Source organism: Saccoglossus kowalevskii, chromosome 13 (assembly GCF_978046115.1).
Source record: "Saccoglossus kowalevskii chromosome 13, keSacKowa6.1, whole genome shotgun sequence".
NCBI classification, from domain to species: Eukaryota; Metazoa; Hemichordata; class Enteropneusta; family Harrimaniidae; genus Saccoglossus; species Saccoglossus kowalevskii.
Genome location: NC_140653.1, coordinates 5,726,983 through 5,753,991, shown reverse-complemented (window position 1 = coordinate 5,753,991; position 27,009 = coordinate 5,726,983). Strand labels below are relative to the sequence as shown.

Sequence of the window (27,009 nt, the reverse complement as noted above, 5' to 3'; positions counted from 1 at the left end):
TTGCATCGTCTGTAGGATTTGTCATTTGGTGAAGCTTCGTACACATGCGTCAAAGATTCTTTTTCGGCGGATATCAGTATTTTGCTATCAGTTAATACGTGATAGTTAATTCAATTTTGGGGAAGCAGAGTATATGTTATGTAACAGGCACGGTTACAATCGTATTAGTATTTATAAATATCGCTATGTCGGTGTTTCCCGTAAACAAACATGTTTAATCCAAATAACTGGGACATAAATTCAATGTGATCAGGAAAAATGAAAACAGAGGTATAAACAAGAGTACCAATGCACAAGTTTTAATGAGCATACATTTAGAAATATCTAACACGGATACTCTATACTATTTGAGTACGTTTTTTTCAGTTACTTGGCAAGTAATTCTCAACCTAAATCAGGTCATATAGCAAAATATGTATGAATCATACACTTGCAATTAGTTCATAAACGGTTTTGATAATACACAAAAAAGAAACGTCCTCGGAGACAGGTTCTAAAAAACAGTCTTCAGATCATATAGCAAAATAAGTATGAATCATACACTTGCAATTAATTTGTAGATGGTTTTTATAATACATAGAAAAGAAACGTCCTCGGAGACAGGTTCTAGAACAGTCCTCAGATAATATAGCAAAATAAGTATGAATCATACACTTGCAATGAATTTGTACACGGTTTTTATAATACATAGAAAAGAAACGTCCTCGGAGACAGGTTCTAGAAACAGTCCTCGGATCATATAGCAAAATAAGTATGAATCATACACTTGCAATGAATTTGTACACGGTTTTTATAATACATAGAAAAGAAACGTCCTCGGAGACAGGTTCTAGAAACAGTCCTCGGATCATATAGCAAAATAAGTATGAATCATACACTTGCAATTAATTTGTATACGGTTTTTATAATACATAGAAAAGAAACGTCCTCGGAGACAGGTTCTAGAAACAGTCCTCGGATCATATAGCAAAATAAGTATGAATCATACACTTGCAATTAATTTGTATACGGTTTTTATAATACACAGAAAAGAAACGTCCTCGGAGACAGGTTCTAGAAACAGTCCTCAGATCATATAGCTAAATAAGTATGAATCATACACTTGCAATTAATTTGTATACGGTTTTTATAATACATAGAAAAGAAACGTCCTCGGAGACAGGTTCTAGAAACAGTCCTCGGATCATATAGCAAAATAAGTATGAATCATACACTTGCAATTAATTTGTATACGGTTTTTATAATACACAGAAAAGAAACGTCCTCGGAGACAGGTTCTAGAAACAGTCCTCAGATCATATAGCAAAATAAGTATGAATCATACACTTGCAATGAATTTGTACACGGTTTTTATAATACATAGAAAAGAAACGTCCTCGGAGACAGGTTCTAGAAACAGTCCTCGGATCATATAGCAAAATAAGTATGAATCATACACTTGCAATTAATTTGTATACGGTTTTTATAATACACAGAAAAGAAACGTCCTCGGAGACAGGTTCTAGAAACAGTCCTCAGATCATATAGCAAAATAAGTATGAATCATACACTTGCAATTAATTTGTATACGGTTTTTATAATACATAGAAAAGAAACGTCCTCGGAGACAGGTTCTAGAAACAGTCCTCGGATCATATAGCAAAATAAGTATGAATCATACACTTGCAATTAATTTGTATACGGTTTTTATAATACACAGAAAAGAAACGTCCTCGGAGACAGGTTCTAGAAACAGTCCTCAGATCATATAGCAAAATAAGTATGAATCATACACTTGCAATTAATTTGTAGACGGTTTTTATAACATATAGAAAAGAAACGTCCTCGGAGACAGGTTCTAGAAACAGTCCTCAGATCATATAGCAAAATAAGTATGAATCATACACTTGCAATTAATTTGTATACGGTTTTTATAATACGCAGAAATGAAACGTCCTCGGAGACAGGTTCTAGAAACAGTCCTCAGATCATATAGCAAAATAAGTATGAACCATACACTTGCAATTAATTTGTATAGGGTTTTGATAATACATAGAAAAGAAACGTCCTCGGAGACAGGTTCTAGAAACAGTCCTCAGATCATATAGCAAAATAAGTAAGAATCATACACTTGCAATATATTTGTATACGGTTTTTATAATACACAAAAAATAAAACGTCCTCGGAGACAGGTTCCAGAACAGTCCTCAAATCATATAGCAAAATGAGTATGAATCATGTATTTTAAATTAGTTTCGATAATACACAGGAAAGAAACGTTCTTGAAAACTGGGTCAGACCCTCCTAGGGACATTTTCTGGCCATAAGTAATTTGGAGCTACTCCATTTAGTCAGTTCAACTTATTAAAAATGCGATATCTTATTTCGCCTTCCACAAGGACTGGACGTTTGTTCATTTACCTGTCAAAACTAAAATCTTTTTTTGTGAATGAAGTATTTCTAATGAGTACATTGGCATCATGGTATTGTATTACCATACTTCGCTGTCTGAACGCGTTTTTTAGTAAACATGTTACAAAAGTATGTCGTGCGTCCAACTTTCATGAATTCGGCTGTAAGACGTAGCACTCACGTTAAACGCAAAGAATTGCGCAAGCGAGGACTTTAATGTTTTTTCGGGGAATTATTTTTTTGCGGGTAAAATGGTGCTCAGACCGCGAAATGCGAGAATATTGGGGAACACATGGTTCCAGTACTTGTCTTTCAATGTAAAATGGAAAACGTATGTGAAAGCGAAGAAATGTTACTACTCGCGTGGACGTGCGCATAATATGGGCATGGAGAAAAGGCCAACAAGTTAAGCATGGCGGGCACTCGAAGCACACGACGGTCACATCGACTGCTCTCTTCTAAAGAAGATCAAATAAAAGTGGCAGAATATTATATAGCCAAACAAACTGACCAGCCAGGATTTTATGAGACGATTGTGCTATGGAAAGGTATGACGTTCCACTGTTCACTTTACTGTTTCTATTTGTTGTCTGTCTTCAGCGACAATGTGCTAAATGCTGGGACCAAGCGCGTAGGTGTTACCATATCGAATACTAGTAATCTAAACAGAACACTTTTATAGTAGAATGCACTTACTGTAAAATAATTTCAAACTGAGTGACAATATTTTTTTTATCTAATTATTTTTTTATTTTGTACGCGTTCTCGTTGTTTTGTTTTTGTATTTCGGCAGTACGCATTAATATCTGGCGGCAATGAAAGTGCATGCTAAAAAAAAATAACTGTGATTTATTGTTTAGACACAAAAATGAGATTAGCCGTAAGAACACTGATATTACACCAGTTTCCAAATACAAAATTCTATAATAAAACTTAGGGAGTCTTTGGTCTTAAGAGCTTAGGGGGTCCCAATAAAAAATGGCAGTTTTGTTCTGATCGGCTGTGATTTTTTGATATGCTGTGAATGGAGTTATTCAGGAAGGTAATAATGTAAAGAATTAACAAATTTTTTGTGCTCAGTTCGGCGCGATTAATAATATGCAATCAATTTCCTGTCAGTTGACAACACATTATATTCTAAACCAAAGACTGACAGCACGTTTTTCGAAGACCCTGTGCCGTTCGAACCATGGCAGTGGAATCGAAATTTACTTCAGTCTGCGTTAGATTTGTGCATTCAGATCTCAGTATATTGAAAAAGACGTTTGTTTATAGTTTTTAGCGATAATCAGCAAGTATTTCAGCTGTTCGTTGTACGATTCTTTGATGTCCCTCAGATGAGAATATATGTAATCTGACTGTTTGCCGTTTACCACGGTGCTCAATGTCCTAAATAACTGAACGGCTTCATCACTGCTTCATGTTAACTTGTATTTCGAAATATATCCAAGTCACAAGTGTAATGACTAGTTTATCATTTATGGTTTATTTTATTCCAGGTAGAGGTGTTTTTGCTGGAAAGCAATTCAATAAAAGAAATTTCTTATTGCAATACGATGGTGAACTTATTAGTGGGTCGGAGGGAGAGATTCGTGAAGTCTTCTGATGGCAGTGTATTCCGTTACTTTTTTTAAATTCAAGGGTAAGACATATTGGTTAGTGTCCACATCTTTACAATCTTTTCATATGAAACTCATTTAAACTGCATTTAATATTAGCCTATCCCATAGTACTGTGTACATGTCTGTGTTGTGACTACTATGTGACCCTGTACCACAGCCACAGAAATTATTCAAACTCAAACACAACACATGTGGTGTTTTTTTAATTCATACCTACTATCACCAATAAATTACATGAACAAATAAGGCCAGTAACCCCATCTACCAATATTTGTAACAAATATCAAATTCTTATTTTATGTAATAGTAAAGCTTTAACAACTTTGCCATGTTAGCCACAAAGAATATTTCTTCATTTATTTCTTTTAATGTAGTGGATGACCATATATGACTGTATGCAATTTACTATTATCAATAACTTGGGATTGCTGGTCATTCTTAAGTCTATATCAAATGAATGATTGTGACAGTAAAAATAATCTTTTAACTCTTAGTCCATAAAAAAAATCTACCTTGCTATATATTTTTCAAAAGCTATATTTTGCCAATGTTGCAGTATCGATTCTACTAATGAACCTGGCAATGGACCTAAATATGGGCGGCTAGTAAACCATGAAAGAAAATCTCCAAATGCAAGAATGAAAACACTTGAATTCAAAGGACAGCCATACCTGGCACTATTTGCTGTAAAAGACATTGACGTCAATGAGGAAATATTATATGATTATGGACCAGTCAAATTACCATGGGAGCATAAGGTAAGATAATGCTTATTTTCATAATAATGTTATAACAGCATATGCCTTATAAATATATTTATATACAATTTCCAGTTGAGAAGTTGGTGAAAGTCTGAAATGGGTAATATTTGTTCACTTCATTCCTTTAACTGATTCCATTCGAAATTGCACATACACTTGCACATGTACTACCACAAACACAAGTACAGTAGGATTGTCTGGTTTGCAAAGTCCATTGGTGTGATATTTTTTTCTTCTGATCGTTGACTTGTCATGATGTGTTCAAGATTTGTATAATTATTCCTGTTTTCCCCATGAAAAAGAATATGGACTGAGTGAAATATTTCTAATTTTCTAAAATACATCCTGACCTTGCACTCGCTACATGTATTTGTTAATTTTGCATGTGTATGGTATGGCAGTATGTCAGTAGATATATCCAGAAAAATATTTTTAATGGTTTGAAAATGCCTATTGTTTGGAATGTTGTTTGCTATTAGTTTGCCCATACTGAGTTTTGGACAGTCAAAACCGATATCTATCATTCAGCAAGATCAGCTAAAACAGGACAAACCTGGACTAAAATTCCTGGGAATAATGTACAACAATGTGACGACTGAGAACCATAATTATTGAGGTACTATTTATTATATATATTTTCTGATTTTTCATTGCTAAACCAAAAAAAAATTTAAGTTGTCTCAAGGTGAAACAGTCATTAAAATCAATGTATTGGGTCATTTCAACTATGCATTTATTACCTTGAAGTGTTGAAAAAAAAAATCCAATAGCAAACCCGTAAAATTCATGAATTTCCCTACTTCAGTGCTAAAAATGGTTGAGCATGTGGGTGTGGTACACTGGCAAATGGCTGTGGATAATACAACCGAACATGATTCTGTCATTCGAGTCGTGTTTCAATAAGCTGACTTCAATTTCCATGATATAAAATATTACATTTAATTTGCTAAAATCATAACAAAGATCTGAGTATTCAAATCATATAACAAGAGGTCACAGTTCAAGTTGCATTTATGAATGAACAATGTGCCATACGATTTGAAACATTAATTAATTAATTAGCTACATTTGATCCAAATATGAGTTTTCATTGGCCAGAGAAGTCATTTGTTAATGCCCGTTTACCCATGAGAGAGACCCCCCCCAATCTTTAACATATTTTTAGCAAACAAGTTTTTTGGGCCACCATTCACTGAGCATGTACCTTTAATCCCTTTACAGTATTCAAAAAGAAACATGGATACAACTGATGCACAAAGGATAATCAGTATATCAGTTGAAAAAATTGCTTCAGATAGAAATCGGCTCTCATTCAGAAAACTGCGTAATGCCCCAAATATTCAAAAGATCCTGCTAGTATCTAATGTCATCAGCAAAGCTAAACTGGTTTTTTCAAGACAAATGATTATTGGGTTACAACAACAGCCCAGTTTGGAATTGGGATATCATGATTGCAAGCTAGAAACTATGTCAATATACAAGACTGAAGTGAATGTTACTGATAAGACACAGGAGTTGTTAAATCGTCTTTCTAAGATCACAAAGTTGAGAAGTTGTATTCAGAAAGGGAGTATTAGGTCATGAATGGCAAAATTCTCCCCAGAGATGGTAATGGGACAAACATTTCAGTTTTTTTTTAAATTTACAACATGCTGTAATTTGGAGTGTATTTTAGTCCCCGTTCGAACGAAGTCCGTGTGTTCGTCCAGAGTCGTATCTCAGAATCCCTTGGACCGATTCCGTTCATTCTTTGCATGTGCCTAGTACTTTATGTGGCACATATGCACATGCAGTGGTTTAGTGATTCGATTCAAAATGGCCGACTGGCAGCCATCTTGTTTTTTGAAAATGTTGTATTTTTGACATGCTTTGTCAGTTTTCATTCAAATTTAGTACATAGATCATACATGTTAGGATACATGTCCCCGACCGTCTGTGAGTTCCTGAGTCTGTCCGTTCGTCCGTCCGTGCGTCAGTCTGTTCTGAGTCATATTTCAGAATCCTGTAGACCGATTCCGTTCATTCTTTGCATGTGCCTTGTGCCTTATGTGGGAGATACGCACATGCAGTGGTTTAGCGATTCGATTCAAAATGGCCAACTGGCAGCCATCTTGTTTTTTGAAAATGTTGTATTTTGGACATGCTTTGTCAGTTGCCATTCAAACTTGGTACATAGATTATACATGTTAGGTTACATGTCCATGCCGATTTTTTTCGTAATTGGATCAAAGATGGTCGGTATCTTCTTTTCTTTTTTTTTATGCGGTATCTTGGACGTGCTCTGTCAGTTTTCATTCAAATTTGGCACATACATGTACTTTATACATGTTAGGATGCATGTCCATGACAATTTGTTTCAAAATCTGATTGACAGCCATCTGACTTTTTGGCCTTACTACTATTAATATTTCCACAATTTATGTACTATTTTCATTCATATTTGGCACATACATCATACATATCAGTGTGTTTCATAATCAGATCAAAGATGGCCGAATAATGGCTGTTTTTATTTTTGGCCATATTACTACTACACAGAACACGTGTTTTGATGTACCGTACTCGACCGGGTTAGCGCCCAGAAGCCTCAACTCAGAAAATCACGATTTTGTAGGGGTGGGTGCTTACCCGAGCACCCCCCTCGAAAAGGAGTGCAAATGAAAATTTTGATTCATCAAGTGACAGATTACGTCTTTGAGGGAAAATCAAATTACTAAATTAATTTGTGTCGTCATTGATTTTCGCAATGAAGAAACAGAAATGATCACAAAAAATATGCACATTTTATTACAATATTAATTACGTACCACCATAATTTACGGAATTAAAAACATTTGAGTCTTTTGGAACACAGTCGAAGTCAAAATTGTCATATTATTTCCACTGACGAAGTTGTTGGATCGTACGCAAACTCTCGATGAAAATCACTTTCCGCCATGATGCAATTGCAGATTTGACCTACAGCAGCGTTGTTTGACCTAATGGGTCAAAGTTGGTTATTAACTAATCAGAATGCTGTGTTGTACTGACGCAATTCTTCGGAAATTCCCAAAGACTTTCCGGTAACGCAATGCGGAAGTGAATAATCGATGTTGAAGTACGATCTGTTGGAATTGATTTCAGCGAATAAACGACATGGTTTTTCCAAAAAACTAGTAACTAGCCATTTTTGAGAATTAGACTGAATATGGCATGAACTATGTATTGCATTTTACTTGTATTAATTAATAACAGGTCATTGTCGAAGCGTAGTTTACGCACGGTTACCGTGTTCTACGCATTCACAACATGTTCACAGCGGTCGATGTCCACGCTGTATCATATAAAAACGCTTACCAAGATTCGTTACGCAAGACCAAGTTTTAAATTAGTTGCATTTTGAAGGGGTGGGCGCTTTGCCGAATGTGACCCCAAATATAAAAATTGCGCAAAAGTGGGAGGTGGGCGCTTGCCCGGGCATGGGCGCTAACGCGGTCGAGTACGGTAAATAGACAATCTGTTGTATACGCCACTTGGAACTCAAGTTTCAAGGACACGCTCGCGACAACCCCTCTGCTTTAATATGATGAGCACAAAAAGAACTTTCAAAAATTTAATGGGGACTGTGTCATTTTCAATGACTTGTAAACAATGTACCGGTAGTAGGGCTTGTAGAGCTTTTGAAATATGTTATAGAAAAGCTGACCTAATTTTATCCCACGTGTCCATTAGTAAATTTTCGCAGCTGGTTAAGTATTCAAAACAAGAAAAATTTTTGCATTATGCCTGTCACCTTTTTTGGGGAGAACAATGCCATTCCGATTCCAGACCTTGGTCATGTATGGATAGATCTTGTGTGAACTTAATACATACATGTACATTGAACGTTTGCAAGTAATTTTGTTTCTCAGACTGGATTCAAAATGGCTGACTGGTGGTCATTTTGTTGTTAGTTATGAATGTGGGGTGGGGGGGGGTTGGCATTTTGTTGTAATGAATGTGGTTTCAGAGCTGTATCTGACATTAATTGACCAGGATGGATCTGATTCAGAATGGTGGAATGCTGTTATAAAGTATGCCTCTGACATATATTGATTGATGGCAATCAAACTACTATTCCTATGTCATTTCTTTCATGCTCTGATTCAAAGTGGCTGACTAATTTCAGTTATGTTTACTGTTAAAATAAGGATGACTCTTGTCATATCATGAAATGACTTGCTTTGGTACAAAATTGTTGACTGGTAGCCATTTTTTATGAATTCTTTACCAGATCACTGACATGCTTGAACATGCTTCAAACATCACATAAGCATCAAACTTAATGTTGTACATTTCCATATATATGGAACTGAATCTCGCTCATACATGAACAGATTTTGTTTACTACATGGTATATGCATTTTTCACATATAATGGTATTTAAAACATTATGTTGAAAAAGTAACGTGAAATAGCTGTGCTATTTCCAATGACTTGATTTTCTTGTATGCTGTTGAGTGAGATTAAATATAAATATTTATTGCTCTAAAATCTTTGTCTTCTTCTATTTGTATTGCTTTTGTAGATATTAAACTTGCAACAAACACAAGGATCTGCTATGTCATACCAGCATGTACCAGGGTGTCACGTATTACCAGAATGCACATCATCTGATGAAATCAGTTGTCAGTTAGCCAAGTCTCAAGTACCAGGGTGCGACATATTACCAGACCACACGTCACTAGATGGAATCAGTTGTCAGTTAGCCAAGTCTCAGGTACTTGGGTCTGACACAATACCAGACCGCACATCACCGGATGGAATCAGTTGTCAGTTAGCCAAGTCTCAAGTACCATGGTTTGACATATTACCAGACCACACATCACCGGATGGAATCAGTTGTCAGGTAGCCAAGTCTCAGGTACTTGGGTCTGACACAATACCAGACCGCACATCACCGGATGGAATCAGTTGTCAGTTAGCCAAGTCTCATGTACCAGGGTGTGACATATTACCAGACCGCACATTAACGGATGAAATCAGTTGTCAGGTAGCCAAGCCTCAAATACCAAGGTGTGACATATTACCAGACTGCACATCACAGGACGGAATCAGTTGTCAGTTAACCAAGTCTCAAGTACCAGGGTGTGACATATTACCAGACCACACATCACCGGATGGAATCAGTTGTCAGTTAACCAAGCCTCAAGTACCAATGTGTGACATATTACCAGACTGCACGTCACAGGATGGAATCAGTTGTCAGTTAGCCAAGTCTCAAGTACCAGGGTGTGACATATTACCAGACCACACATCACCAGATGGAATCAGTTGTCAGTTAGCCAAGTCTCATGTACCAGGGTGTGACATATTATCAGACCACACATCACCAGATGGAATCAGTTGTCACCGGATGGAATCAGTTGTCAGTTAGCCAAGTCTCAGGTACCTGGTTCTGACATATTACCAGACTGCATTTCACCGGATGGAATCAGTTGTCAGTTAGCCAAGTCTCAAGTACCAGGATGTGATGTAATACCAACCACACAACACCAGATGGAATCACCACTCAGTCAATCCAGTGTCAAGTACCACAGTGTGACATATCGTCAGACCACACATCATCCGATGAAATTAGTAGCCCGTTAGCTGAGATTGTTACTGATCGTCACTTGAACGCTGCTCCATTAACGAATGTTTTTACGAACAATACTGACTCAGAATATGGCTGTACATGATTTGTGATGTTTCCATAATTCTGTTCGGATGAAATATCCCAAACAGGCTGGACAGGGAACATATTTAGTTGCACCTATCTGATATGATGGTTTTTTTAAAGGGAATTAGAAAACCCTTTCCTGCCTTGAGTACTTCAACATTATTTGCATGATTTCCTTTGTTAGCTTTTGCCACAGCAATTTTCTTTCAGCACTTCTGGATTTAAAACTCAACACATGAGCTACATCTGGTTCTTCACTATGCTTGAGAATCCAATACGTGCTACCATGTGCTTGAACAAATATGCACAGAAATGTGGTTTGACTTGCCCTGAATGTTTCAACTCAACCAATCTTAAGAAAGCAAATTGCAACTATGTCTCAACTTTTCAACTTGAAAGACAATGGACAGGAAATTTTGGCTGTTTTTTGGGGTCATTACATCAGAGTTCATAGGAAGTTTTATAGGCTCCCACAAAACACCCTGCAGATCGCTAAAGTCAGCAGAATTCTACTTGCTTGTGAAAGAGGATCTGTGGAAAAGTACAAGAACAAATCACTTGATGACATAGAGATTGACTTGAATGGTAAGTATGGATTTACTTTAACGTACATATATGCCAGAATATTTTCAATGAATGTGGTGATGGTACATTGTATGTTCTTTTTTACCGCCCTATATTCGTGAAAGTAATTCCTGATTGAATGAAGTCATTTCGAAATTGTATTTATGCCAAAGCCACAGTTCCTGTGGTTGGCAAAATGGTTTTCAACTGCAGTTTTGAAATTTTTAAATGTTATTCTAAAAATCGTAAATCACATTTATGCCTAAACAAAAATGGATGTTCTTACATAAAAAAAAAAAAAAATTTCTCATTACTATTGTATGCTTCATCAATATGTGTGTTTATTTCAGATGATGAAGAATCAGTGCTGATTGATATCAAGACTCCTGAAGGTATGTGAGAGTTATAATACTGGAAAATCAAGAATTTATGGATGGATTGACGATTAGAAACAAGGTGGCTGAATGTCAATCATTTCAGTGTTAAAAAAATCATAATTAAGCATCAGCTTCTGGATCCATATCTTTGACATGTTTATGTTCCAACTATATTACTATAAACAAAACTATACATCTTAAGTTTGATAACTAACTGGGACTGTGCCATGCATGGCTTGTTTTTTATAAAGGGGAAATAAAATCCAACTATGAAACTATTACATTACGTTATTCTTCATGAACAGCGTCTGTGTTTGCACACACTGTCACAGATCAGTACATTTCCGAATCTTTATTACTTTCATTATACCTGGTATTTTTTCAGCACCTACTGAGAAAACAGCAGATTCAGCTGTATGTAAGATAGAACCGTATTTGATACTAGAATCCAGTTTTAGGAATCTCAAGAATGGGAATGAACTTTCTGATGATATTGTCAATTCTGCTGTCTATCCTGCCACTCAAAAAAGAGAGGTAACTTAAAGTTATATTAATTTAAAGTTATATTAATTACTTCACTGAGTCTGTGTCACATGTACATCATTGTAATTAGATAAGAAATAATTTGTGTACACTATAGCATGCTGTACAGTTATCATGTGCTAGATAATATAATTAAAAAATAGAAATGATAATATTATAAAAGCTAAATTAAATCTTGTTTAAATTGTTAATACAATAGGGGACATTATACTATATAGGTTTTTTTTCAGAAAGATGTGTTCAACCTATAGGTGTCTTGGCAAATTTAAAAATCTGAAAAACTAAATTTCAGGATTAATGGCATTGGTTTGTTTGTTAAAGCTTCTCTTGTACATTAATGTACATTATTGCTATGCATAGCTCAACAATTTCTCTTCTGGACAACTGAAGATAACCTCACTCTTAAAAAAATTATTAGATGGCAGAGGAGTTCAAACTTTATTTTGAACACCATTTGTTTTCATTTGAGTTCTTATTCATAATTTCATGTTTAGTTTTATATCCTATACATGTCCAGGCTCCACATGTATGTGGTAAATTTTGTTACCACTTTTCCAGCTGAAGACTACAAGTTGTGAAATATTTGTTATTCTATATCACTAATAGCTCTAAATTAAGTTAAACTTTGTGATTTAAACTGAGCATCATTAAAGCTATGATGTTCAAGTCAATTTGATAACTATATTCTTGATATTTTTTTTCTCAGAGAATCAAATTTTTTGACCATAATTTAATGTCATCCATTTGTCTGAGGGGTGAAACCACTTATCCAAAGAAGGTAAGATTATTTGAGTAACCGCATTCAAAAAGTGAAAATTGGAAATGTATTTTCTGATATGACGTCTATATTAGTAACCGGTGTTCCACAGGGCTCCGTCTTAGGGCCATTATTGTTCTCAATGTACATGCGTCCATTGGGCGAGTTATTGCGACGTCACGGCGTAAAATATCATTTTTACGCCGATGACACACAGATTTATTTATCGGTTTCTGAAGATGATCAAATTCGCGCCCGGGTGATACTTCAGACATGTATTCAAGATGTTAGCGATTGGATGTCTTGTAATTTCCTACTTTTGAATGTGTCGAAAACTGAATTTGTGTGCATGTCGTCTCGGAGATTCTCACAAGACTCGTGTCCTTTGTCTAGTATCGCAATTGGTGAAGAATTGGTTAGTGCTTCGTCAAGTGCTAGAAACTTAGGTGTCTTGTTTGATTCGCAGCTATCTATGGAAACACACATTTCTACTATTTGTAGATCTGGATATTCCCATCTAAGAAATATTAATCGTATTCGTAAATCATTATCCCAATCTGATACTGAAAAGTTGGTACATGCTTTCATATCTTCTCGCTTAGACAGCTGTAATTCATTATTGTCTGGTCTCCCTGTAACTAAGATAAAACCTCTTATTCGTGTAAAAAATGCAGCAGCCCGCCTTGTCACTCGTGCTCGAAAATATGACCACATTACATTTTTATTAAACTTCATTGGTTACCAGTTGTACAAAGAATCAATTTCAAATTACTTTTACTAGTGTATAAATCTTTGTATGGTTTTGCCCCAAATTATCTATGTGAATTAATCGAATTTTATGTACCAAGTCGTAGTTTAAGATCTGAATCAAAGTTTCTTATTAAAACTCGTCAGATGTGTAGTAAAAAGTCCAAGGTGTTATACAAAGACCGTGCTTTTGAAAATTTAGGTCCTAAACTTTTTAATGAATTACCTCTGTCTGTTCGTTCTAGTCCTTCAGTAGACATTTTTAAATCCAGACTGAAAACGCACTTATTTAAATGTGCTTTTAATATTTGACTGATTGTTTATTGTATCAGCGCCTTTGATCTTCATATGTTGGAATTGTTGCGCTTAATTAAATAGAGTTATTATTATTATTATTATTATCAAGCTTTAAAAGTTTTTGTGACCTTTATTTTATAAAACTTTGTCTAAACTAGTTCATGTATGTTTTCATTCTTAGCAGTATACATGTCGAGTAAATAGAAATTTCACATGTGCCTATTCTGCATATGTATAAAAGATCTTATTTTTATTTTTATTATCAAAGTTGCATACTCTTCACTCATTTTTGCTTTTAGTCCCCGTTCGGACGTAGTCCGAAAACGGGGACTTATGTTTTGCCCTGTGTGCGTCCGTGCGTGCGTCCGTGTGTGCGAACGTGCATGGACCGATTAAGTTCAAACTTCACTCATACATCACACATTATATGGGACATATGCACATGCATTTTTTTCATGATCCGATTAACGATAGCCGAATAAGGCCGAAAATGCATCAAAATCGCACATTTTCACCATTCCGGACCCGGATCTCAGTTATGCATGAACAGATTTTGTTCAAATTTGGTACATACATTAAACATAATAGGACCTTGATGCACGTCATTTTTTTTTTTTTGGATCGGGTTTGAAATGGCCGACTGGCGGCCATTTTGTTTTAAAGTATTCAGTTCTGGATCCGTATGTGAGACATGCTTGGATTGTTCGAGTTCAAACTTCACACACACAAGGTACATCATGTCACAAATATGTATGTGCATTTGTTTCATGATCTCATTAACGATAGCCAAATGGCGGCCGCTTTAAGGCCGAAAATGCATTGAAATCGCACATTTTCACCATTCCGGACCCGGATCTCAGTTATGCATGGACGGATTTCAGTCAAATTTGGTACATACATTAAACATAATAGGACCTTGATGCACGTTATTTTTTTTTCGGATCAAGTTCGAAATGGCCGACTGGCGGCCATTTTGTTTTAAAGAATTCAGTTCTGGATCCGTATCCGAGACATGTCTGGATTGATCAAGTTCAAACTTCACACACACAAGGTACATCATGTCACAAATATGTATGTGCATTTGTTTCATGATTTCATTAACGATAGCAAAATGGCGGCCTCTTTAAGGTCGAAAATGCATTGAAATCGCACATTTTCACCATTCCGAACCCGGATCTCAGTTATGCATGGACGGATTTTGTTCAAATTTGGTACATACATTAAACATAATAGGACCTTGATGCACGTCATTTTTTTTTCGGATCAAGTTCGAAATGGCCGACTGGTGGCCATTTTGTTTTAATAAATTCAGTTCTGGATCCGTATCCAAGACATGTCTGGATTGATCAAGTTCAAACTTCACACACACATGGTACATCATGTCACAAATATGTATGTGCATTTGTTTAATGATCCGCTTAACAATAGCTGAATGATGGCCATTTTAAGGCCGAAAATGCATCAAAATCACGTATTTTCACAATTCCGGAATCGGATCTCAGTCATGCATGGATGGATTTTGTTCAGATTTAGTACAATGTGTTGTACATATGCAGGTGCATTTCGGTCATGATCTGCTTTGAATGTATATGTCACTCAAATATGAACGGAACGGGGACGTGTCATTGACAATGACTTGTCTACTTTCATTTCCACTTACAGATTGATTTTTCCAAGCATGACTTGATAATGGGAACTATGTATGAAGGTGGACAAAATATTTGTGGTATTATACAAGATGGACACTGAACTCTTGTGGTAAATATTTAAGAATTTTTCTTAGTCATTCTCATGTATATACAAATTTATATAATAATCTTTCATTCAGTAATACAGATAACAAAGCACTGATTTCAATTTTCTCATTAAATCTTGCTGTCACTTTGCAGTTTTCTCAGTATCTTTGCCTACTTGTCTACTGAATTTGTAGAACACGGATAGGAGGCTATGTCGTGCAAAGCACCTCTACCTGTCAATCTTTTGGTACATCCTTCTGATTTTGTGAACACTTATGTTTGAAAAATGGTATTTTGTGCAAAAATTGTTTCATTCATTTCTTTTTATGCACTTTAGTTCTGTTGGCAACTATTACTGCAAAAATAACTATTTGCATTATATATTTTTTGATAGACAGTTTTTTGCAACATGCAATTATTAAATATTGGCAGTACTCACTGCACAGGTTACAGTATACAGGAATTCAGGTAACTGTAACTAGGAAAAATATTTCTGTTGCTGTGCACTGGAAACTAAAATTACCTTACAGATATTACAACATTTCTATTCATCTGCACACGACAACTACAACTGGTAGTTTATACTGCTTATATGCACTCAGACTGTTTTTATATTCAGCTTTTTCTTGAACTGGGACAACAGTGCACAATCTTAGAGGCTTATATTCAGTGAGGTCTTGAGCTTTCATCATGCATCGTATTGGATATATGCACATGCATACATGCTTCTATGGTGTAGGAATTTATCCACACATCCCCCATGGTACATGCAATATCATGAGTATAATTTCCTGTCATAATAAAGACAATGTTGTTCTTAGTATGTAGTAACATCATAAATATATGCCCACTTATTTATAGCAAAATAGAACTAATTATTCCAAGATGCCAATATCACGACTTATGTGTATGGTAGACTCAGTTTGAGCGAGTCAATGAGTTTCAATTCAAAATGGCCAACTGGCAGTCATCTTGTTTTTTGAAAATGTCATATTTTGGACATGCTTTCTCAGTTTTTATTCAAATTTGTTTACATAGATCATACATGTTAGGATATGTCCTCCGTTCGTCAGTGCATCCAACTGTCTGTGCGTTCGTACGTTTGTCTGTCCGTCCAGAGTTGTATTTCAAAATTTTTAATTGTAGTGCCTCATTCCTATCTTCAGACATGCATTTTCTTAAACATACTTTAAACAATTTTAGCAAGTGCAATAACAGAGTGCACCTCAATTTGTTTTACTTTCACTTGTGATCTTTGTTTTTCTCTGCTATATCTTAAACCAGAGGGGTTGTCACGCAACACATGTTCGAATTTGATGTAAATAAACTATCTGTTGTATTTGCCACTTGGGACTCAAGTTTCAAGGACACGCTCGCAACAACCAACACCTTCACTTTAATATGACGAGCATAAAGAGAACTTTCAAAAATTTAATGGGGACTGTGTAATTTTCAATGACTTGTTCCTCATAACTATGTCATTTTTTTTTCATCATGTCAACAATTCCAACATTCAATGTTCCTGTCCCGATTTTGTGTCACAGTGAATGCGTATACATGTTGATTACTTTTGACTGTTGACCGAATGGAAATTTTGTGCTCTTGAGTCTTTTTGAATGCCACAATAAATGACAGACAAAAGATAATTTTTAGTCCTCAAATGTCAATTCACCAAAATACAACTATGACTTGTTTTAATTGGGGCACATTTTCTGTTTTAATATCTTATACGCATCTGACACAGATTTTGTTTATCTGTTGAACTCTTGAATGTGACTTGCCTGTATAGATATACTTATTTATATATTCTGTTGTTTTGAATAATAGAATAAATGAAACACACATACTTCTAATGATAAAGCTTCTGATATAAAAACACTTTTTTTTAATGATTGTTTTGACAGGAAGTAAATCAAATGGAGCGCAAAATATTATATCTCAATTCTTTGGGGGAAAGCAAAGAGAAAATGAATCAAATTCAGCAGAACTGGAAGTGAGTATTAATGTATATAATGTATTGTTTTCCATAAGCCAACTGTTGGTACTAATCTGTTTCTGATCTGTAGGGCTTGATAAGGTAATTTTTTGGTCTTAAAATTGGATGTTCAAGCCTTGGGTCTGTGTGTACAATTTTGGTACATGTATGTGTAAGTTAAATTTTTCCATTCCTGTATGAGCTTTGGAAAATCTTAAGGTCCTGGCCATCTATGCACACATGTGTACAAGTATGTTGGGGAGCCAGTTTTTGGATGCAGTTTGGCCAACATCATTCAAATTTTACCAGTGCTGAAGTTTTTCAGTGTCACGGATGTCTATGATCATTTTTCTGTTACCAGTAATAACAATTGCATTGCATTGCCGAGTTGTAATTTTTATTTTGTCAAAGTTTGCTGCCATTGTTGAGCTAATACAGCCAACTGGTGGCCACTTTTATTTTGATGGATGGTATTCAGGACACACATCTGGAACAGGCCTAAAGAAATTCAATTCATTTTTTGTACATGGATAGTACATGACATACATGATTGTACATATAAAGATGTGGTCAAAGATGGACTGTCATTAGTTTTGGTTGTTAATTTGCATCTAAAAATCAAACTATTTTTCATGGCTGGAACCACATTTTTGGCATGTGTGGACTTATTTCAGTCAAACTTTTACCTTTTAGGGGGGGGGGGTGATGCACATCGTGGCTGGTCAATATTTTGTTTTCATCCGTCCATTCAAAATTGTTTAGTACATGCATGGCACCAACATGTACATGGTTTTAATGAATGCTGAAGTAGCAACTTTTCACTTCTGCAAATACACTTACTACTTTGTGTCTGTTTTACAGCAATCATATTAGTAAATTCATCTGCTACTTACTGGTTAACATAATTTGAACAGGACTATGGCAATGAAAACACCTTAGTTTATGGTGATTGGATACTGTCACTTCTGAAAGCTAAAAATTTGTCCTCCACTGTTCTTTTACTCTTCTAACAGTTTTTGATTGAAATATTTCACTTTTTTTTAGTAAATTTGCAGTTAACAAAGAAGAAGATGGAAATTACAAAGTATCAACAATTGACCATGCAGTGCAAGTGTCTCTTGTGGAGTTTTTGTCATTAAGGTAAGGATATATCCCTGAATCATTTGAATATTTTGATGTGTATTAGTGTTACAGCCAGGAAACCTCATCGTGTGTCAGTTGAAATTTAATAGATATAAATAGATATTACAGTACAGCTAAATACTTACTTACCTAATGTGCTAATGCTTTGTTAAAATCGTGTTATGACCTTGCTAACTCTACATTATTGAATGTAAGCTTTGTATTAACAGTAGGCTGTGACTGTATGGAAATACTCACAAAAATATTTGTTGATAAAAACAGTGGGCATAAAATATAGCAGAATGAAAATAAGTTGTCTAGATTACTACTACTAGATTACATGCTACTTATCAGGGATAGGAAAAAGTTGTCAAAACAAGTATTCAAATTCACAACTCTGATTGATTGCTTGCCATGGCCTCATGCCAGCGCCAAGACAACATTTAGATTTGCAGTCCCTGTTGGTACATTCACTGTCACCCAACAGTGGTTTACTGTGTTTGATGCATTATTTATTACAGATGAATTGAAACATCAGTCCATGACTTCCCTTTGAATTTTCTGCGCAAGGACTGTACAAAATCAATCCATATTTGAAATGAGAATTATAGTTTATTATTATCACATTATATAGGACGAAAATTACATGTAAATAGTGTCCATTGTCGTAATTCAACATTGCTACGATGTCAATAAAGTTTCTATAGGGTAATTCAGTAACGATCTCCACTTGTCAAAAATACTTCTCGTAAAAATAACAGTAGTAATAGTCTTTGAATGTATTAATAAGAATGGCCAATTTATTACGGATACTTGATTGTACGCAAGTTAAAATCTATAGATTATATCAAAGCAGTTCTATTGCCACTCGTCTAGTACAGATCAAGGATTGGATGATAGTAGATACATTATTTGACAAACATGATTACTGAAAAAACATGTGGCTGCAAAGTATAAAATATCTATCTTTCTGGAGCACAGTTGTATTTGTGTTTTACCCTTTCAAATGTATTATATTTTTGATTCAAACACTATTTTAATTATATTTAAAAACTTTGAATAAGAATCAACTTTACAACCCTGAATATGCTAACATTATGTTACACTAATGCAAAGCTAACATCAAGTTAACATGCATTAACACATTTTGGTAAACAAGTTTTGAGCTGAAATAAATGGCTCATGCATGAGGGAAATAGACATTTCATATTTCTTTGACTGCTGTCTAGTTTCATCTTGTGAGGTTTTTCACTTTCTGATGTCTATGATCATTTTTCTGTTGCCAGTAATAATAATTGCATTGCTTTGCCTATTTGTAATTTTTATTTTGTCAAAGCCTTTTTGGCGGATGAAAAATAATGTGGGCATGTAGTTATTTATACATGTTCTATGATTTACATGTATATCAATTTTTAAGTTTGCAGAGTATTTAGCAAAAGAAAAATACACACAATTATTGCATGGAATGGACAAAGTTTTTGAACTCAGAGAAGATATCGTATGTTGGATCTCAGAATCAGGTAAATAAGACATTCTCTCTTGAAAAAATAACTGGATTTTCTTGTGTTAAACTTTATAGTATTGGCTTTCATGTTTGTTACCCACATTCAGAATTTCTTCCTTTTAATTTTAAGTATATACTTTTCTTGAGTTCATATGTGATTTTGAAAGTAAATAAAATCAGAAATGCAAACAACTTTTAAAATCATAATGTGTAATTTAGTGTCATTTGGGTTCATATCGTATGCCAATATTGTTTTTTTTTTAAATACACTGTTTTCAAATTTTTATAATTGACTTTCATGAATTAAATGGCTGGCTGTTCTTGCAGGTGTTAAAGAGCAAAACTCAAACACAAATGAACCATTGCTTCAGACTGAAGAGCAAAAAAAAGCTAAACAAGCACATCCAGGTAAGTGTGCCACATTTTGACAGATTGGTAAGTTGGAAACATGCTTTGTATCAAGTAACATACGTTTTTATCATTATGTGCAGTCCCTTCATATATACACTTTCTGGAGATATTACTATCCTTACAATGATGGGGTGTTGATTCGTTCTGGCTCAAATTGTTCAGCATGCATGAAGCTGGCAGAATTTCAATTTATAACTAACATATATGAATTGCAGGATTCATTTTTCTTCTTTCTTTTTCATTTACATTTTACTTGATTCTTCCTTTTAGTTCAGCATGAGCTTGCTTATCCTAAAAGAAGGGCATCTGGCAAAAGTGATGTTTCTTTCACTCAGACTTCATCTAGTGTAAAGAAAAAAAGCAGACAGATGCCTCAAGGTATGGAACTGTTTCAGTATGTCTTTAGCTGCTAAAATTTCAATGTGTATTGCACCTCATAGACTATGACTTTATGATGTCTATTTAAACAATAATGAACGACCCGCCAACCCATAATGGATGAAAGCTTACTCCATTATGAGTTGACAAAGAATTTATTATTGTTATTTTTTGAAGCATTTTCAATATCAGTGGATTTGCTGCCACTAAAAAATGGAAAATTTCGAGAAAAATCCACAGTGAACAGAACTGTTTCGCAGTCACTGGCCTGTGAATCTAAATAATTTAAAATGTCTTTCTGAAAATTGTATTCACAATCTCATATGGCAAACTAAGAAAGAAACTAGTTTTTATCCATCAAATATTCTTGTAATTAAATAATTTACAGTGTGGTGTGGAGTAGCATTGTAGTGGTCGCCCGAGTGAACGGCACACAGTGACTAGTACTTTTGGTGTCCGTCACGACCTTGCACTATGCTATGCTAGATTGCCGCCTATGGACTGACGGAATTGACTGAAGTGTGCGTAGGAGTGTGTACCATGGGTACATGTACGTTGTCGTATTGTTACCCAATCCAGCAAGTGTTTTCAAACCATTGAGGTGGATTTTATTGGCTACAGTCCTGTAATAGCTATTTTCAAATGCTACGAGAGGCCCATGATTTGATGAATACTTCAAGCCAAACGAATGCGTAGCGAGTGAGTGAACATGGCTGGAAAGCTAGTGGGTGTTAGCCATCCTACAAACAGTGATTTTAATCTTGCTGTATAAATAACAAGTCATTGTTAACGACACAGTCCCCGTCCAAAATTTTGTGATTTGACATATCAATTTGATGCTGATGAAGTCATTGAGATTAGATTGAAACCATTAATAGGAGATGGATTTGTAAAAAAAATATGATTTATTGCTTTTACATGAGAATTGGACAATCATATTGAATCAAATTACAAAAATAATGTTCGTGTTGATGTATCTATTGGTATACTGTTTTTGTACAAAATTTAAACAGAAATATTCATTGCATTCATAGGAAAGTAGGCATGGGTACCATGAAAAACAAAATGGCCGCCATATTTGTTTGAATCACGAAAAAAGTATGACGTGCACATATAACCAAATGTGTATGATCATCATTCCAAGTTTAATCCAAATCGACCCAGTCATCTTTGAGAAACAGCCTCGGACATGTGAAATGACGATTTAGCGCTTTTACATTAAAATTGGGCATCGGCCAGCCATATCGAATTGAATCACAAAAACCATGCTGGTGCAGATGTATCTCTTGGTATACTATCTTTGTACAAACTTTAAACAGAGACATTCATTGCATTCAAGATAAAGTAGCATGGGTACCATGAAAAACAAGATGGCCGCCATATTTGTTCGAATCACGATAAAAAAATGACGTGCAACTACAAACCAATATGTATGATCATCATACCAACTTTGATCCAAATCGGCCCAGTCATCTCCGAGAAACTGCTGCAGACACGTTTAGGTATCAGAAATAGCAAATTTTACATCCAAAATGGCCACAAGTCGGCCATTTTTGCTCCGATAATAAAGTAACTTGACGCGTATATGTAAGATATTATGTCTTCATGTAAAGTTTGAATGAAATCAGTCAATTGGTGTTTGAGATATAGCTCCGGACGTACATACATACGGATGGACGGACGGACGGACGGACGGATGGAACTAACCCAAAATGATAGTCCCCGTTTTCGGACTTCGTTCGAACGGGGACTAAAAAAAGACACCTGACAACAATCTTGTTTCACAAATAAGTGTAGTACTACTATTCATTTTTCTGTACTCACACTCTGTAAACATAGCAGCATCTGCTTGGATGAATCACCCCGGGTTAACCTTAGTTCATTGACACGATTAGGGACATGACAGCGGCATCAGTCGTGGAATCTAGAAGCATGCCTTCTAGATGAAATGCTTCAACCGAGCATGCTTTAACGTAGAGAGCTAACGAGGATGCTTGCAATTTCTCTTCTTAAATAGTTTCTCCTTTATTCGTTTTCGAAAACTACATTGTAATCAAATCCATGGTACAGGGATCAATAATGGGATACATTATTGCGAATAATCTGCTGCATTGACATCATAAAATCCACTGATATTGATAATGCTATAATATAATTAAATATAAGGTTTACTTTAAAATTGCATTACATCATTTATTACATATCCATGTTGATTTGTTTTTGTTATGTTTGACTGACTGGTGGTCATTTACAAAACCATAAAAAATCAACATATGAAAATGTCATTTAATTTGAAATTACTCATAGGATATTACTTATACACCTTGTTTTGATTTTGAGTGATGGCAATTTTTCAACTATTATTTCAAACAACTTCTTTTTGAAAATCTAAACAATTTTGCAGCAACAGATTTTGATTTGCGGCTGTCTATTTACCTTGTTACTTTGTAACAGTAGATTTACTTGATATTTTCTTTTTGTGTTAGGTGCAGAATATAAGATATGGAGTGTTGAAGAAAAGATGGCTGTTAAAAATTATTTTTCGCAAGATATTAGACTTCTACACGTGCCTGGAAAGGCTGCTTGCAGTAGTTGTTTACAACAGAATCCAGTTTTGTGCCATAGGTCCTGGAAAAATGTAAAAGATTGTGTTCGTAATTTGATTACGGTACATAAGAGACGGAAGGATAAATGAATTCTGTTATTTTTGCTGCCAGATGTTATATAATAATGTGGTATACATCAAACTGTAAAGAACTGCTAAAGAGCCGCCAGTTCATATTTGCTACCACACCTGATTCTACATCTCACCTCATCAGGTGCTCGGCCATGGTAGTATTAAACTCTTTTTATAGAAAGGGATTCGTTCCAGCAGGATTATGATTTAAGGTATAGATACAGGTTCTTGGGCACTTGGGAGTGAATTTTGTTTTTTTTTTGCTTTTTTTATCCAAAGTCTTGGCTATAGATTGTTAAAATTTCGCAGTATTGTGAATAGTGGAACATACTCAAAAGACGATTTTAAATTATAGAAAACAGGTACAAACATTCTCTTTTTTGAATGTTTAGCAAGATTAGGCAAGGCTACATACATAAATAATCAAAAAGAAACATGGTGAAAAAAGTAATGACGGGATCTCCATATTATGCACTATATTTAACTTTTTTCAAAACAATAATAGGTTGTTGTCAAAATAGTGTGAGAATTTCAAGACAAACTGACAAAAACTGTGGAAGCTAATTAATTTCCAATCTCTGTGACTAACCAGAAAACACGAACGGAGATAATGCCTGTTTTATGAAAGTGACGTTAATCGTCTACAAAAATGGCTATTGCATCACAACGACATGCCAAAATCCATCATACATCGATGCTTGCTGATGTTCAATCGTCAGATAAAAAATAAAATAAAAATATTTACAATTCAAGGGAAACGGACGTAAAATTGTCTGCAGAGTCAACACCTTGCGCGAAAACTGTCACGGTGTCGTGTTATCATTTCCACTGAGGGAGGGGCACAATGGATCATGTAAAGCTGATGAGATATTCATACAGTTATATAAACATTGCGGATTGAGTCTAAATTTACTTTCCCTCAAACCTTAAAAAAAATACATTGTATGACTCAGTTTTTCGTGATCTCCAGTGAAATGGACCATGCGAAGTTAGACGACCAGTTTGAAATGGGCCGTAATATTTTGCTACACAACGGCTATTTGCAGTTTTTACTACTCAATCGGTCAACTGCCTGTGAGAAAAAATCTAAATGGGAGGGAAAATATTGTAAATCGAGACAGGTTTCATTCAACTAAAGATGAGATGGGTCGATAAAAATTAAACGAACCCTGACCTCTGGAAGTACCCGATTTATAGAGTGCCTTAGTACCAGAGGTTGCAGAGCATACATACAACGTACTTTTCGACATCGCTACAGGTGCATGCTAGCTGACAAGGGGGTTTCCGATTGAGGTAACCAAGATGGCATCACAGAGTGCTTCATTTTTCCGTGGTGCTTAAAAACAGAATCTTGTTGGCAATTTTTCTGTAATTTCCAGGGTATTTTTTTATTTTTAATTAACCGAGCATTTTACGAGCATGCCATTGAAAAGTTATCGATACAGCACAGCAATGGTGTTTATCCATTGCATTGCAATGCTATCAGCAGGGTGATCTCTACAGCAAAACGAAAAATGTTTACTTTGTATACTTCAGTTTTAAAATACCTTGGGAGAAAAAAAATGTGTGAAAACAAAAATATTTAGTAATATAACAATATGCCAGGCTAGAAGTTGTTGACATGTTGCGAGATAAGGGTGAAACTGTTTACTTATCATTTACAACTGTAAGCAACGTAAACAAACTTCGGGACATTTAATCACATACGTGTGCCTCGGTTCCCTCTATTTTAAAATCGTTTTTTTTGAGTGTTTCAGCATTGACAATGCTCCAAAATTTTAACATTATCTAGCCAAGACTGTCTGGGTAAGAAAAAGCAAAAAAAAAATAATTCACTCAAAGTGCCCACGAACATGCATCTATACCTTAAGGCCACTTCATTGTTATTGCAATGAATCTCACACTGTCAGATATTGTGGTCAAATCTATGCAAGTTGTTGTAACCTTTGCAGTTGGGTCATACCTTCATTAATTTCTGATAACTGGTACTATAGAAACAGTGACAGGTTCTTAAAGCGACAATAGATTTTGAAAATTTTTGTTTAAATATACCTACATAAAGATTACCAAAATACTGTTTTAGACATAATTGCGTGGAGATCGGTCAGCCTTTCAAGCTGGGAACGTATTTGAATCAGGGCCTTCAGTAAGTTATCATGTACTGTAATTTTTCATCAAAACTGGAATTCAATAGATGGAGACCATAAGGCAACCGTGCCCCCCCCCCCCTTATTTCACTGACAATGATTTAATGTACAATGTCCGTTTATGCTATGCTTTCAGTGTCTGCAGGAAATGTTTTATTAAAATGAAAATATCGATAGTTGCAGCTATTGTCATTTTAACTACAGTGGTCACAAAAAATTTATGTCTTTATACTGAACTGAATGTGTGATCAGGTGAAACAAACCTATCTCTGCTACTCAGTAGTATTCTACATGTGCACTTGTCCTACATTCTAAAAAACATGTTACACTGATTGGTCTTATGGTAATCATGTCAATCAAAATCATGCTTTGCTCCAAAAGCCAATAGCAAGTTTGAGATATTCTGTGTACATCATTTGTTACTTGGGATGAATTATAAATTAGAAATTTATTAGAAATGTAAATGTTATTGAATTGAGCTCAATCTGAAATAAGTGACTGAATTCATGGTTCCATTAATGGAGTTCCTGTGTTCTTTGTTATGATTAATTAATATTTTCATGTATTTCTACCTCCATATATTTTGTTTTTCATTAAATAAATCCTAAAGCAAGGTGGTCGTTGCGCCATGGCCTGGTTGATAATGGACTTGTACCGATGCACACAATGCGTGTGAAATACATTGTTTACGTGTAATTCAAACACCCGCTGCGCCGACCACCACCCTTTAAGTTTATGGGCATAAGCATTTAGATCATTTACAATGATCATTTTGTGCATTTGATCTTGGGTGTACTTGAGTTCCAAACAGGTTTATTCCTTCCACTACCATAGTTATCTGTGGTCATCCACAACATGGTCTTGTTTAAATTTTGGAGTACCGTATGCTCTATCTCACCTAAATTTGGGATGGAAAATTACCACCTTTTCATGCTGGAAGTTTCAAAATAAGAATAAACATTTTGTTTGATATTGCATTCCAACAGAAACGAAAAAATATACTAAAAATATTTACAAATTTTCTATACATAATGCCACATGTGGCTGAGAAAAAACACAACTATGGAAAACTCCCTGCCTATACTATTAACAAGTACACTTTGATCTCTGCTCATTTCTCATTATAATGTAAGAAAGGAATATGTATTCCTTCAAACTATTGCAAATAAAGTTGGTTATTAGAAAATAGCGTGATGATATTCTGTGTGAAAGTTGTATCAACCAGATTCCAACCCCATTCTATTTTAGCGAATTCAAAATTTGGAAACAATGCTAGATAAATACTGATACGAGTTCATTGCTCTGAGAATTACAGTTGCA

At 35.1% G+C, this 27,009-nt stretch overlaps 3 protein-coding genes and 1 long non-coding RNA gene across 4 annotated transcripts in view; 2 read left to right on the top strand and 2 right to left on the bottom strand.

The window, feature by feature from the left end:
• LOC144352625 (uncharacterized) overlaps window positions 1-27,009 on the bottom strand; it is a 48,151-nt gene that overhangs the window by 18,663 nt on the left and 2,479 nt on the right. The window lies entirely within an intron of this gene.
• On the top strand, window positions 10,526-20,043 carry LOC146734932 (uncharacterized). Its single transcript, XM_085506874.1, has 8 exons — window positions 10,526-11,039; window positions 11,369-11,410; window positions 11,781-11,929; window positions 12,645-12,716; window positions 15,402-15,497; window positions 17,380-17,468; window positions 18,495-18,590; window positions 19,990-20,043. The coding sequence occupies exons 1-5, from the start codon at window positions 10,829-10,831 to the stop codon at window positions 15,486-15,488; spliced, it is 561 nt and encodes a 186-aa protein (XP_085363000.1). The 5' UTR covers window positions 10,526-10,828; the 3' UTR covers window positions 15,489-15,497; window positions 17,380-17,468; window positions 18,495-18,590; window positions 19,990-20,043.
• On the top strand, window positions 19,921-26,875 carry LOC146734930 (uncharacterized). The gene is made up of 4 exons (XM_085506875.1): window positions 19,921-20,092; window positions 20,404-20,484; window positions 20,758-20,865; window positions 23,352-26,875. The coding sequence occupies exons 1-4, from the start codon at window positions 20,038-20,040 to the stop codon at window positions 23,558-23,560; spliced, it is 453 nt and encodes a 150-aa protein (XP_085363001.1). The 5' UTR covers window positions 19,921-20,037; the 3' UTR covers window positions 23,561-26,875.
• Window positions 20,549-23,363, bottom strand: LOC146734931 (uncharacterized). Its single transcript, XR_014931381.1, has 2 exons — window positions 23,302-23,363; window positions 20,549-20,829 (listed from the first exon to the last, which is right to left on the bottom strand). It is a non-coding gene; the product is annotated as an uncharacterized LOC146734931 (long non-coding RNA).

Excerpts from the sequence above, each read along its gene's own strand:
- LOC146734932 (XM_085506874.1), top strand. The coding sequence starts at position 10,829 with ATGTCTCAACTTTTCAACTTGAAAGACAATGGACAGGAAATTTTGGCT. Across the intron at positions 11,411-11,780 it reads TGATATCAAGACTCCTGAAG|CACCTACTGAGAAAACAGCA; the intron begins GTATGTGAGAGT and ends GTATTTTTTCAG. Across the intron at positions 12,717-15,401 it reads AAACCACTTATCCAAAGAAG|ATTGATTTTTCCAAGCATGA; the intron begins GTAAGATTATTT and ends TTCCACTTACAG.
- LOC146734930 (XM_085506875.1), top strand. The coding sequence starts at position 20,038 with ATGGACAAAGTTTTTGAACTCAGAGAAGATATCGTATGTTGGATCTCA. Across the intron at positions 20,093-20,403 it reads ATGTTGGATCTCAGAATCAG|GTGTTAAAGAGCAAAACTCA; the intron begins GTAAATAAGACA and ends CTGTTCTTGCAG. Across the intron at positions 20,866-23,351 it reads AAGCAGACAGATGCCTCAAG|GTGCAGAATATAAGATATGG; the intron begins GTATGGAACTGT and ends TTTTTGTGTTAG.